This window comes from Pleurodeles waltl, chromosome 3_1 (genome assembly GCF_031143425.1).
Source record: "Pleurodeles waltl isolate 20211129_DDA chromosome 3_1, aPleWal1.hap1.20221129, whole genome shotgun sequence".
Lineage (NCBI taxonomy): Eukaryota > Metazoa > Chordata > Amphibia > Caudata > Salamandridae > Pleurodeles > Pleurodeles waltl.
Window position 1 is genome coordinate 998,035,042 of NC_090440.1, and position 14,171 is coordinate 998,049,212.

At 47.4% G+C, this 14,171-nt stretch overlaps 1 protein-coding gene across 1 annotated transcript in view; it reads right to left on the reverse strand.

The window, feature by feature from the left end:
* WDSUB1 (WD repeat, sterile alpha motif and U-box domain containing 1) overlaps nt 1-14,171 on the reverse strand; it is a 357,702-nt gene that overhangs the window by 84,321 nt on the left and 259,210 nt on the right. Inside the window, exons 7-8 of the mRNA XM_069224186.1 lie at nt 9,669-9,709; nt 9,478-9,584 (exon numbers count right to left, since the gene is read on the reverse strand). Of these exons, the coding sequence (XP_069080287.1) occupies nt 9,478-9,584; nt 9,669-9,709 (148 nt within the window). The remainder of the gene's footprint in view (nt 1-9,477; nt 9,585-9,668; nt 9,710-14,171) is intronic.

Genomic DNA, 14,171 nt, shown 5'->3' on the forward strand with positions numbered 1-14,171 from the left:
CCCGAGCGACACACCCCGTGGGCTGTTGTCCCTCCCGCGCCAGCTTCTTTAGTACCTGGTATTCCGTGCGGGCCCAGCGTAATGTTAGGGTGCACCAAGATTTCCGATCGGGTGCTATGGGCGCCTTCCAATGCATAGCTATCAATCTTTTGTACATCAAGCAGGCTAGGTCTACGAATTTGTGCAAGTGTCTTTGTTTTTTAGATCTTGACCTCAGCCCCAGTAGGCAGGATTTGGGTTCTGCTGCCAGTGCAAGCCCCGTTAGTTTGGAGATCTCCTGAACCACCTCCATCCATGCTTTTTGTATGTTGGGGCACTCCCAGACCATGTGATAGAAGTGTGCTAACGGCGCTTTACATCTAGGGCATGTCGGTTCAGAGTCAGGGAACATTCGCTTTATCCTAGCAGGGGACAAGTATGTTTGATGTGTGTAGTTGAACTGGGTGTACCTGAATCTGGGGTTCCTTGACACTCCTCAGGCATGGTGCAGAGCGTTCGGCCACTCGGCTTGTGTGATCGGGCCAGGGAGAACGGAGTTCCATCTCTCCCTGGCTCTCTCCGCATGCAGCTCGGGGGGTTTATTAAGGATTTTGTATAGACTTGATGTTACTTTTATTTGGGCATCATATTGTAGAATATGATGGATTACAGGGGAGGATTCTGGTTCTGTGGTACCTGCCCCCCACGTGTTTTTAATTGCGTGGCATATGGCGTGGTATGTGAGGAATTGGCCGAGACTTATCTCGGTGAGAGCCTGCAGGGCCTCGAACGACATTAGCTTGCCGTCTTCAAAGCAGTCGCCCACTGTCTGCGCACCCGCCTCTGTCCACACTGTTGACGCTTGCTTACTCGCCCCGGTACACTCCGGGAGGTGATCCAACAGAATGTATGGGGAGTAGGGGAGCTTGAAACCCCCACTTTGCACATATTTAACCCAGCAGGCGTGCGTCACTGCCAGCAGTGGGTTAGCAGTGTTTGCCTTGGGATGTTTGGATGCTAGCCACTTTAACAGGGGGGTTTCTTTTAACCAGGTCTTTAGCTGCACGGATTCCGCCAGCGCCGGTCTGAGGATCCAGTTCTGAACCCACTGCAGCTGTGCGGCTGCGTAGTAGCGTTCGAAGTTGGGGGCCCCCATGCCACCCACGTCCACCGGTCGCTGCAGCGTGGTTAGAGCCACCCGGGCTCTGCCCCGCCCCAAATGAGTTGCAGCAGCGCTGTATTCAAATTACCAAAGAAGCTTTTGGGGATAATGATCGGTAGGGCCGCAAAGTAGTATAGCAGCCTGGGCAGAATCAGCATGTTCGCGATCGCCATCTTCCCTGGCGGGGAGAGCGGTAGCTTGTTCCAAAACTGCAGCGAACCTTTTATGGAGGCCAGCGCCCTACCCAGGTTCCCGTCTCTGAGATCTTCTGTGTTATGGTATATGTTTATCCTGAGGTACTTAAACGTTTCAAAGTACCATTTCAGGCGCCCCAACAGGGGGGGCCCTTGCCTTTCGGGTGGCCACTTTACTAGCGGGAACGCACATGACTTTTCCTAGTTCACCACCAGGCCCGACAGGGCTCCGAACTCAGCAAGTAGAGATATTACTGAGGGGACAACCTCGTAGCCTTTCCGGATATATATTAATGCATCATCTGCATAAAGCGAGATTGTGTGGTGGACCCCGTCCCTGACTATTCTCCAGCTGCGTTCCATGGAGCGTACTCTTGTCGCTAACGGTTCCATTGCTATTGCAAACAGTAGCGGGGATAGTGGGCAGCCCTGTCTTGTGCCCCTAGTGATCGGAAAACTGTCGGAGATCACCCTGCCCGTCTTCACCCTGCCTTGAGGGCTAGAGTACAGTGTCCGGACCCAGCGTATGTAATTGGGGCCTATTTCCATGCGGCTCATTGTGGACAGCAGAAAGTCCCACTCCAGCGTGTCGAACGCCTTTTCAATGTCCAGCGAGAGCACCATTTCTTCGTATGCATCTGGGGGGGTGTCTCCCATTATGCTCAATAATCTATGAATATTTAAGAAGGTGTTGCGCCTTGGTATAAAGCCGTTTTGATCGTCGTGTATTATGGTATGCATGATAGGGGGTAGTCTATTCCCCAAAATTTTACCTAGTATTTTGCAGTCTAAGTTTAGGAGCGATAGTGGTCTGTAGGATTTAACATCTGTGGGGTCGCGGCCATGTTTGGGGAGCACCACTATCATGGCTTCTCTCTGTGATGTGGGCAGGTATTCATTAGCCCACGCTTCTTCGAACACCTTCAGCAGGTGGGGTTTTAGGCAAGACGAGTAGGCAGTGTAGTACTCCAATAGGAGGCCGTCTGTGCCAGGCGCTTTATTCCTGGGCATCTGCGCTAGGGCTAATTCTATTTCTCCCATTGTCAGGGGGGCTTCTATTATTTCCCTGTCAGTTTGTGCGAGCTGCGGTAGGAGAGATCCCGCGAGAAAGGACTCGAGTTGCGGGGAGGTGCATGAGGTGCGTTTGGTATATAAGTTTGAGTAGTATTCTCTAAACGTTCCGTTTATCTCAGCTTGTGTGATAGCCATGCCAGTTTGAATGGCCCCGATTGGGGACTGCTGTCTATCCTCGCGTAGCAACCACGCCAGCATTCTGCTCGATCTGTCCCCTTCTGTTTGCAGACGCATTAGATGGTAGTTATAATCGTGGCAGAGTTTGCTGTCAACATCGTTGTATTTTGAGCGCCTTTCTTTTAGGACTGTGTGGGGAATTTCTCCTCGCGCTACTGCTGCCTCTGCCGCTCTAAGCTCCTTTTCTAATTTGCCAGTTTCCGTCTGCAAGGTGCGTCTTACTCCCCACGTGGATGATATGCATAGTCCGCGGATCACTACCTTGTGTGCATCCCACTCTACAGCTCGTGATGTTGCGGTCATGGCATTTGCTTCCCAGTACTGACTTAGTGTGGATTTCAGTGTTTCGGCGAATGCTTGGTCTTGTAAAGCTTCCACTTGCAGTCGCCATGTGGGGATCGCCTGTCGTGTCCTGCCCCAGTTCAGTGTAACTCTCAGTGGTGCATGATCCGACAGTGTCTTCGCTAGGTATTCTGCCTCACCGACCAGTGCTCCTATGTCCTGGGTGCCCCATATTATATCTATTCAAGTGTGGGTTTTGTGTGGGACTGAGTAGAATGAGTATTCCCTCTGTTGCGGATGCCCTATAAGTCATGTAGTCTCATAGTGCCTGCCCATTCCTGCAGTGGGCCTGGGGTTTTCCTATTTACCATCGAGCTCGCTTGGCCGTGGGATCTGTCTAGTGTCGCTATTGGAGTGCTATTGAAGTCTCCGCCCCAGAGGGCCGGAGCCATTGGATTTGTCAGTAGTGTCGGCGTGGGAGAGCCAAGGAATCCTGCAATCCCGCTATTTGGAGCATATATTCACACTACAGCTAACTGTCTGCCGTCCAGCCGGCCTTCCACTACCACGTATCTACCTCCTTGGTCTATCTTGTGAGCCGATAGGAGGAATGGGACCCCGGCTGCAATCCAGATCAGCACCCCCCTCGCGAAAGCCGAGTATGTAGTGCCTATGAGCTGCCCCCCCATCTCACGCGTAGCTCCCGCAGGTCCGCCTCTAGCATGTGCGTCTCTTGCAGGATGGCAATGTGTACTCCTATTCGCCTAAGGCCTGCGTGTCCTCTGGTCCGTTTACTCGGCGCTCCCAGGCCCCTCACATTCCATGTTACTATGACAAACTGGTCTATGTTATTTCTCCTGTGTGGCGCCATAAGGGTGTCTGGGATATCCCTCTGTACATGGGTCCTGGTCCCTGAGCTTGGCCCTCTTGGTCACTGCCCCTTTGACATAGCTATTTGTTAAAGGGGGAGTCCGTAGGAGCAGTTGAGTGCGATTAAAGTTCGTCCACGGATCTGGGGGTGATCCTCGGCCCACCTAGCTCGCCTGTTATTGTGGATACGGAGCTAGCCGTGTCAGAGTCCGTGCCCATCTCAGGGGGCTTCCTAACCAACGCAAAGTTGCTGTGCATGAGCAGGGGAGTCTCTTTCAGTACTCTTGCTCTTTCTTCTGCTACTTGTTGGTTGTTAGGTTGGCCCCTGGCGCGCCTCCTGGTCCGCTTTCTTGAGGCAGAGGTTTGCCATTCCTCGTCTCCTTCCGCGTCTTCCCGGTCCAGGTTCTTGGATGATTTGGCCCTGCCAGCCATTGTGGCTGATTAGGAATTACCTTGTGGGATGTTGTTGCGTACGGCTTAGCGCAGACTATTCAGTGGACCAACCTTTTGATTGCTGTTCTCAGTATGACGTGCCCTTTTACACTCCAGGTATGACGTTAGTTAGTAGAGCTAAGGAGGAGCTTATTCTTAGCTTTTGAGTGTCCAGCTCGTGCATCTATGTACTCGGGGGACGACAGTGCGCCCGTTGTACTCGCCACTGGGTCGCCGCGAAGCAGAGTGTTGCACCCCTTGTGAGGATGAGTCCTGTGTGTGTTGCATTAGGATACAAGTTCCCCCAGAAGCAGCGATAGGGCTAGGCAGCAGCAGCGCCCCCAGGGGGGCGGGCGCGATGGCAACAAGGAGCGTAGTAGGGCGGGTTACCGGAGGGGAGCGGATGTTTGGCCCCTGGGCGGGCTCCGCATTCCCTCGTGCAATCACTGGCAGAGATCCGTGGGAGCGAGAGGAAGTCTGTTCACACTTTTTCGCAGTTGTGCCATGGGGCCCAGGTAAGTGTCCTCCGCGCCCAGTGTAGGCCCTACTCCGGGGCGAATCGGCCTTTCCGGGCAGGGTCAGTGGTGCCCTTGCATAGATCACCGGGAGTGGGGCACCTCCCAAGTTCAGGTAGCATGCAGCGCCATTTTAGAGCCGCACAGCGGCAGAAGTAGGAGTGTGGAGAGGGTGGGGAGGGGGAGAGTTAATGGTGGCTCCCCCCCACTTGAGCCGTGCCTCCCCCGGCAGGTCTCCCCTCACCTCAACGTCTCTCTGTGGTTGACGCAGCCCTTTTCCTGGGCCCCCATTGGGCCGAAATCCACGGCGCGAACCGCCTGCTCTCGGGCGAGCCTGCCCGTCCGATGGAGTGGTTGTTCCTCTTCTGCCCCCGCTCGGGGCGACGCAGCGTCGCGGGCCCCGCCTGGGCTCTTGGCGTCATCTCCTGCAGGCTCCTCTCACGCTGCGGGAGCGCCGATCGCGGCTCCCGGGTCCTAGTGCCCGTGCGGCGGGCGCCGGCCAATGATCGAGGGCGCAACCGAGAAGAGGCGCGCCCGGGTCCGCCAGCACGGCACCCCCCTCCAGCGTCCCCGGCCGGGTAAGGGCCCGCACCCCGCGGCTTCAGAGCCCGCGGGCAGATTCCGGTGGCGCGGCCACAGTCCGGCCAGCGCGAAGCCCCCGCAGGACGCTCTGATGCGCCCAGAGCGGTCCGCCCTTCCCGATCTGTGCGTGGGGTTCCGGGGGGCGCCCTACAGGATGTTTTCTGGCGTGCCCTGGACGGAGCGCTCGTTTAGGCGTCCATCCCGGCCGCCATTTTGGCTCCTAAACCATTGTTATTTTGCTTGCCACGTCACCCCACTTCAGACCCAGCTATATGCAAATCAGTCTGCCCAAACTGCCAAGCCAAGTCCTCCCTGGAAAGGATTCAAGCATCCTGGGACTGGTTTCAGGGTATAACCCTTCATCAGCCAGGCTAGCTTGAATCCAGTGGCACAACAAGCACTGGACCCATGTCAGGGCATACCCTAGCCACTTAGGGTGCACAAGGCAATATCACAAAATCGGTTCAGACCTTCAGACTCACATCACTGAAACAAACCTTGTTGCAGTAGCCCATGTACATGCATTTTGAGGTTAAGTTTTCTGGCGGCCAAGATGTTGTCTGTAACTTCCGACAGCAAGCAAAAGAGTTCCAGATAGAAGCATTTAACCTCATTCCCTTCAGCTGCTGTATCTGGGGGCACCGGTGGAAAACCTTACCTTCCACCTGTGAGAGCAGTCCCTCAACAGTACAGGAGAGAAAGGAGCAGCTGAATGCACCTTGTCAACAAATCATTGTACCAAACTCTCATCACAAAGTCTGGCTGGATCAGGATCAAATGTGCTTATTCCTCCTGCTACATCTGCAGGATTCTTGTCGGAAATGTGTTCTGTCGGAATGCATTAAGAAGGCCCTTCAACCAACTGAACCCGAAGGCATTACCAAGCAAACCATTCACAAGACAGTGTATGCACAAAATTGAAAACAAATCCTTTCTGGGCTGTTGTAAAGAGTTTTGTGCATAAACACCTCAAAGTAGCCAATATTACTTCTTTGTCTTCTGAAAAAAGGTCTCACTCATGGTCTTCCAAGGAGAGACTACTTAAAACATCTGCTCTTTCACTGAGATTTCCTGCAAGGTTTGCTACTACTGGAAAAATATCCTGCTGCTCAGCACACTGCCACATACAAATCCCCTCTCAACAAAGTTCATAACCTCACACCACCCTGCCTGTTAATGTAACGGACAGTAACTGGTAGAAAAATGTTAACTTTCCCCACCCCACATAAGAAGGTAATGTAGCAGGGCATTATAGTTTTTGATGAACCAGAGTCAGCACAAGATGGCTTTGACTGGAGTTCCTGCTTTTGCTGGTGTCTTCTAGACCCACCTTTGCATCAGAAGGAGTTATATGTTAATAGGTGCGTCTCTTCAAGCTGATAAGTTTGATGCTGATACGACTGTTGAACCGTGGGCCAGTCCCAAATGTTTTGGGCTTGCTAGTGACATTGCTTCATTAGAGAGGCTATGCCTAGCAAACATGCCATGGGGTTGCTTTTCTTGAAAGTTCCAAGAAGCAGCCTGTCTTCTCTCTGAAAAGTTGCTCACCAACAAATGTCATGCCTATGAGAGTTGCATGGACATCTCAAGGAAAACCAGTGAAGTGCATCAAAGTGTGGTGATGCAGTGTGAGGGTCATGCAGATGAATTGTGCCACTGTGTCATCAAAACCCCAGCTGTGAAAATGTTTGACTTGACTTTGTGATTCTGCTCCTTTGCAGACACCTGAAGTGAACAAAGACACTTCCACTGAAGAAGTATCAAGGGAATAGGCACTGGCATTTCATAGGTGGTTCAAAATAAGGACAGTATCTGTGTTATAAGAAGGATGTAGATTATTTGCCTCTGAATCATAATTCTGTGGGCAGCCACTATCGTTGTTGGGCAGGACTAAAGCATTGGAGTTGGACATGAAAAGTTCCTCCTTGGGGGCAACCCACTGGGCCCTATGGAGGTGTTGTGCCAAATGTTCATCATCAAAACAGGCTCAGTTTTCTTTTGCTGCTCAGATAATGCATTAGTTTTAGGAGGCATTAGGACGGCCCTGCACTGAGGCTCCAATGAACCTCGGAGCACGACCATTTCCTCCGGGAAGATCATTTCTCCTTAATTAAGTGTGTTTTGTAGGAACATCTTTTGGGAAATCGTTCTATGTCAGGGGACTCGCTTGAAAGGGAAGGAAAACTGTCGCAAGGTTGCAGCTGGGCACAACAAACTGCGTGCAACTCTCTAGTGTTTAGTCAGGATATGGGTTTATTTCCAAACACTCTAATTCCCTACCATCTTACAGTTTGCCCCAAAGTCCAGGTGCAGTATCCAAAGGTAAGTAAAGTAACAGAAAAGAAACCCTGTGAAACACCTGTGAGTAACAATGCCCTGCTCACTGCCCTACCCCTTTACTGCCAATGAGCTACTGAGGTTCGTTACCGTCAGGGACTACTGAAGTTCATTACTGCCTGAAGCCACTGAAATTTATTATCGACTGTAGTCAACGATGAACCCTGAGGCGGAGCCGCACCAATAAAAGCTCCCATGACCTTGTTCAATGCAGGGAGTTGGTATTTACAGACGTTATAGGGGTTACACAACATTTACTGGGCCATTGATCAATGCAGAGTTGGTGTATTGGCTTATACACCATTCCCTTGAGTGGCTTTAAATATGCCCCACACATCCCGGCTTCTCATGATATCACCCCTCATGACTAGATATATTTTCCCCAGACCCTTCCTAGCACTGTCACTGCCACATTTTGGTGATTAATCACATTAAATTCTAGCCATGTATCTCTCGAATTGGGAGATGGATTTGAACAACCCATGATAGCCACTATAAAGACTGTAGTTAAAGGTTATGTAAGTTTGGTAGTGAATAATATAGTGTACAACATCAAATTTAGCAAGACAAGAAATTGTCCTCACTGCCAAACCTTTATTTTTATTTTTTATTTTTTTACAAAAACTTTATTTGCACTTTGGAATCATATCCAATCACTGTTTCATACATCTCTTTTATATTCAGTCATTTACACAAACAAATAAACTATAGTACTATGCGCGTGACTGGAGCGGAAAATACCATAGTTCTTTTTTTATCTCTTAATGAGTTGTGTGGTTCATGAGTGTACTAGTTCCTATCTGTGCTCAACTCAAATGTGTGCTGATGTGTGACATAATCGTCTACTACACATCTTTCCAGCTGTGATCTTGCTGAACTAATGTCTAACTACCTAACATCATACCACCTTATCCTCAGGTCTGAGCTCGAATGTGTTTCGTCCCTGTCCTATTATTGTGCCCATGCTCAATGTTTCATATGTTTTATTTTCTACTATCCCGTGTGCTCTTGATCGGCATCATGGCTTATTAGTTACTTCTGTAGTGAGGTCTACGGTACTATCTTCTTTGTGCTATAGGTGTTAGCTCTTCAGGGTTTTTTGCCACTCATGTGTAAACAAGTGCAGTGTGCCATCCCACTCAAGTGCTGTTGGGGGTTTCTTGAAACCTTATATACATTTTCTCTGGGGGTCCCTACCACTAACCTACTAACATAATGGATGGCTGCTTTCCAACTGTTTTAGGTCCAAAACATATTTTAGCTTGGTCTTAAATCAAATTACCTTGACCACTAATGAATAGCCCACAACAGTGGCATAAGACAAGGAATATTGTAAACAGTGTCTAAAAAAACAAAATGCACCGACATTGTGTCAATCTTGTGATCCCATCGCTGGCACAGCCGAATTCGTTCACTTTGGGATACGAAAGCTGCCTAGTTGTGATGTCTTTTCAAGGCTCTTTCTCCAATCAGCTTACACTTCCTGGCTTTTTTTCCCTCACTAATCCAATTCCAAGAGGCTTGTGGAAACATAATAAGGATTTACTATGTTGTGGTTGGAAGGCTCGTAACTCACTGGATATTTCATCAGTTATTAAAGCTCACATTTAAAGACACATACTAGGCCACCTGAAAATATGGCAGAATGTGCAAGCCTGGCAATATAGTAAATACACAGAGTATTCTGTGAGTCCTCGAGATCTCTTTTTCTGAACAACTATGGTACAATTACTAGATCCGCCTAAAGGTAGTGTTAGGCTACCGGGAAAAGAGAAGAGGCAGGTGAAGGAGTACTAAACGTTAGGACATTTAGTTGATATATACCTACATTTTTAATAGAATGTTTGCACTATGATGAGGACCTTCTACTTGCCTTCAAAATCTTCTTTCTTTGTAAATTCCCAGATGTTTACAGTTTTGTCCATCGACCCAGTAGCAAGTATTGGGCGGTTGAAGGAAAAGGCGCATGTAGTGACATATCTGAAATGAAAGGAACTGACGTAATTGAATTGATACATAATAGAGGATAAACAATTTTAGCTCCAAGGATTGTAATATTCTGACCTTGTGTGCTGAGTCAAAATGTGAAGAATACTTCCACTGCTCTAAAAAAAAAAGGACAAAAAACTAAATCAAAACAATATTTTAGGTGATTTTGTGAAATGCGAATAAGAGAGTCTGTGTCTATAAAATAAATTACCATGGAAAACCATCAGTCCGAGAGGTTAATTAATTTTATTTTACTTTACCCTAATGGAAGTCCACTGAGGTGGCTGAAACTAAACTAAAACATGAACTTCAATTGTTAAATTATTGAAATTCAGAATACAATCAATAAAAACCCCTTCCTGTTACTCGACAAAAAGAGTCTCTGTGCACATTATGTGCAGAGTTATGGAAAGTAAAACAGGGACATCTATAAGTGAACAAGCCATAAGCAAAAGTAAGTAACTTTTAACTATAGTTTCTCCTTCCTTAATATCTTTGATAGATTCACATGTGTCAATAATTCCCTTTCGTCAAGCTGGGAAATCCTAGTATATGTTTTCACAATATGCAATGTAGTGAACTAGAAGTAAAACATTGACATTAATGTGATTGCGTAAACTACAGCCAAAGACCTTTATGTACTTTCAGACAAAAAATTCCCAGATGACACCAAACCTCACATAGGTCTGTTAGGAGAATTAGTCTTACAACCAGGAAGAGGGAGTGAAGCACGTGAATCTAAGCAACGTACAAGACATGCATAACTATAGTCCATGTAAGTATTTTTTTTCTATGTTGGATCCGTCATAATGTAAGATGCTTGAGTCCAGACTAGCAAGCAGCAGAATACTACAAGGGAATTTTGAAATGGGCTCAGTTTGTTGAAAGAGATGGTGAGGAACCACTTGTCCATGATGGACTCACTCCTAGTCTGAAAGTATAAGCATCAAGACTGGAGAAGTTAAAATCTGCTTCTAAACCCGACATGATTTTGAGGAAAATGTCACAATGATAGAGAGAATCAATGCATTGGAACTAAAAAAGGGGCTAAGAAACAGTCAAGTTTCTGTAAATCAAATGTGAGTGAAAGGCAACATTGCAAAGATGAAGCATGTCTCTTTGTTTTGTTTCCGCAAATGTTCAGCTTTTCACTAATATGGAGTATCAAGACTTAGGAATACAATTTAGCTATTGCCCAGGTGGTTTTAGGTTATTTTAGGTTGGTGTAATTCACATGCAGCAAAAACAGCTGCTCAGACTGTTGTGTGGAGAAGATGAAAACATACAAACATTTTATGAATGATTATGTCCACAAGGAAAAGTGACATTGCATTATAAAGTAAACACTAACATCATTACAGTGCATGATAAACTAAACAATAACATAATTGCCAGGAATCTACTAGCTCCAAAATACTCCCAATCACCTAAACAGTCTTCTGCTGCCAAAGTTGTTGGGATCAGAACAAGCAATGACTGGATTGAAAGGCGGGGAAACTACAATTTTAGACGGATGTGAGAATCCTCTACTACAGGAGAACTGACCAAGCAAACCGTGTAAGTTCCTGATAAAAGGCCAATAATGCCTTTCACTATCCTAATGAGATTTTATTTCACTACACTAATATGATTCTGAAAAGGCAATAGGAGTACATGATTTTTTAAAGAATAAAGAAAAGCTTCATCTTTTTATTTCATTCCTCTTCATTAAACAAAAGGGTCTGCAAAAACGTTAAGAAATGCAGCATGAGGAGAGGAAAACAATCTGCAAAGTAATTCTAGAGCAGAATAACCCTTTTTTCAAACTTTAAGTAAGTATTTTGCAGAAATCAAAACAAGAAATACAGAAGCTACAAGTGAATAAGATAATGACAGTTTACGACATTTGTAAAAAAAATTCAGAGCATGACAATGAAACATGGGGCCTAACGGAAAAGGAAAGAGTGCACGGTGGGGGTAGAAAATGTAGAGGGGTAATGTAGACATGGTAACTGCGCGTAGGAAGGAAATAAAGGATAAACATAAGATTATAACAGCAGTAAAGAGGATTGTACGCAAATGTAGTGTAAAAGGTGAGCAGTGTCTCACTAGAGAAGGAAACAGTAGCCACTCACTATCTGACCCTGGGGGATCTGATGTCAAAAGATAGTTCCTGAGCAGCTACAATTTTTGGGCCGCGAAAATGGCAGCTGCAGGGAAGCGTAGGGGTGCAGGGGGGAGCGGCCGCACCGGGCGCAACATCTTGGAAGAGACTCGGGTGCTAAAATCCACGGGTTAGGGGGCGCAAATTACTTGCCTTGCCCCGGGTGCTGACAACCCACACTACGCCACTGGCTCGGTGTATTGCAGTACGACATATCCTGCAGCGAGACTGCCTTGGTGGGGAGAAGGGTCGGATTGGCAAAGCGGGCAATCGGGCACTTGGCGATAGGCCGGTGCCACAGTGCCATCTTTGGGCCGTGTTTTTTCTTCCCCTTTCCACAGAGGGCACTTGATGGATAGAGTAAAGCCGTCTCGCTGGGTTGCCAGGCGGTGTTTTGCCGTTAGCCCAACATCAGCTGTGGCCTTTCCTTAACCACCCTCCCCTGAACATGGCATCACCATGAAGGAATGGTGGGCTGGGGAGGGGGTGTGTAAGAGAGGGAACCATGCTGGGGCCAGGTGTTCCTATGGCTGTACATATACTAACAGGGCCAGCAGTGGGTCAGGAATAAATGTTTCCTCCGTCATGTGTGACAATGCGGTGTGAATCGCTTCCCAGTATGAAAGGATTGGGACGCAATTCCAGGATAAATGGGCAAAGTCAGCATGTTCAGTTGAGCATTTAGGGCAGAAATGCGACTGTGAAGGGTCTAATTTAGCCTAATTTTGTATTAGCGCAGCGTAAGTATTTATAATGTAGTAGTTTCTGGCGATGATTGTTAGAGATTAGTTTAGTTTGGGCACAGCCACAATACCATATTTTATCAGATATAGAGTGTCTCAGGTCTCTTTCCCAAGCGGCCCCCCATTTTTCTGCTCCTATAGGTCTCAATTGTAGAGAGGTATGATAGAGTCTGGATATTAAGTGAGCATTGTCTGTGGCAGCAACAATCAGTGTAAGCGGAAGGAACGCTTACGGTTCTTCAGGGTATGCCGGTAGGACGGCACACAGTGTGTGCTATGTAGTCAGTGTAAAATGAACCATCTATGTCTGAAGTGCTATGCTCCTTTGTCAGCATGGAGATAGATCATAGAGTGGCATCAGTACAGAGATCACCAATGGTGTGTATTTGATATGCATTTAGTGACTGTTGTGTCAGCCGTTACTGGGTAACCGGAAGCCACAGATTTCCCAGGAGAGGAACATGTTGGGAAAACAGGAATCACAGCCTAAATAATGAGTAATTTAGACCACGTCCAGCAAGTAATAGGAAGTGTTTGTATCTTAGTCAATTTCTGGGCAATACCTTTGGTAATAAGACAGAGAGGGAGTGAGGAAAAGCCTGTGTTAGTTCCTGCTTGAGATACTGGAATCTAACGTCAGGGTGGAACCAAAAATATGCAAAATGTGCCTGCGTGACTAAGTAGTATAGGTGCAAATCAGGGACTCCAAAACTAAAGGCGGTCATTTGGGAGCGTCAGGATGTCCCAATGTATGGGAGGGCAACGTCCAGCCCAAATGAGTGTAGTAAGGAGGCTGCATAGTACAGTAAAAACTGTTTGTCAGGGCTATAGGGAAATGTAGGAATAAATATAAAAACCGTGGGAGAACCATCATTTTAATGATGGTGATCCGTCCCACCATGGACAGCAGCAACTGAGTCCAGCCGTCGATCTGGGGTTGTGAGTTTTTCGACCGTAGGGCCATAGTTCAGCTGAATGACTTCAGGACTGTCTCTGAAGGAAAATGCCAAGGTACCGGGAGGGGCGAGGGTGCAATGCACCACTGTAACAGGTATTCAAGGGACCATGTGGCTGTAGCATCTGTTAAGGGAAATAGTTCTGATTGTTATCAATTAATGGATAAACCAAAGTAGGTGGCGAAACCTACCACTCCCACTATGGGGGTAGAGGATGGGGAGGAGGGGTTCTAACAGCAGGTGCCCAAACAAATAATAAAATATCGTCCATGTAACAATGGACCATAATGAAACCGTTGGCTTTGGTCAAAATGATGTTCTTGGAGATGACAGACCAAAGGGTCTATCAAAATGGTTAATAGTAGTGGGGAAATAGGGCATCTTTGATGGGTGTCTCGTGTTAAAGAGAGTCAGATAGCATGTCATTTATCCACAAGCGCACAGTTGGGGATGTATAAAGCAGGGTAATCAGGTCTCTGAAACCCCTAGGGATGCCCAGTTTTGTTAGGGTAGCCTGCAGGAAGGACCACACAAGAGAGTCAAACGCCTTTTCGGCACCAAAAGTGCTGCTGCAGCAGAAAGATCTGGGGATATGTTATCAATAACTGCAAACACTGTGTGTAGATTCATCGCAATCAAATGGTGGGGGGCAAATCTTGATTGCATGGGGGAGATAAGCCTATCCATTAGGAGAGCATGGGGCATTCCAACAACCTTAGCCAAAATGTACTTATCA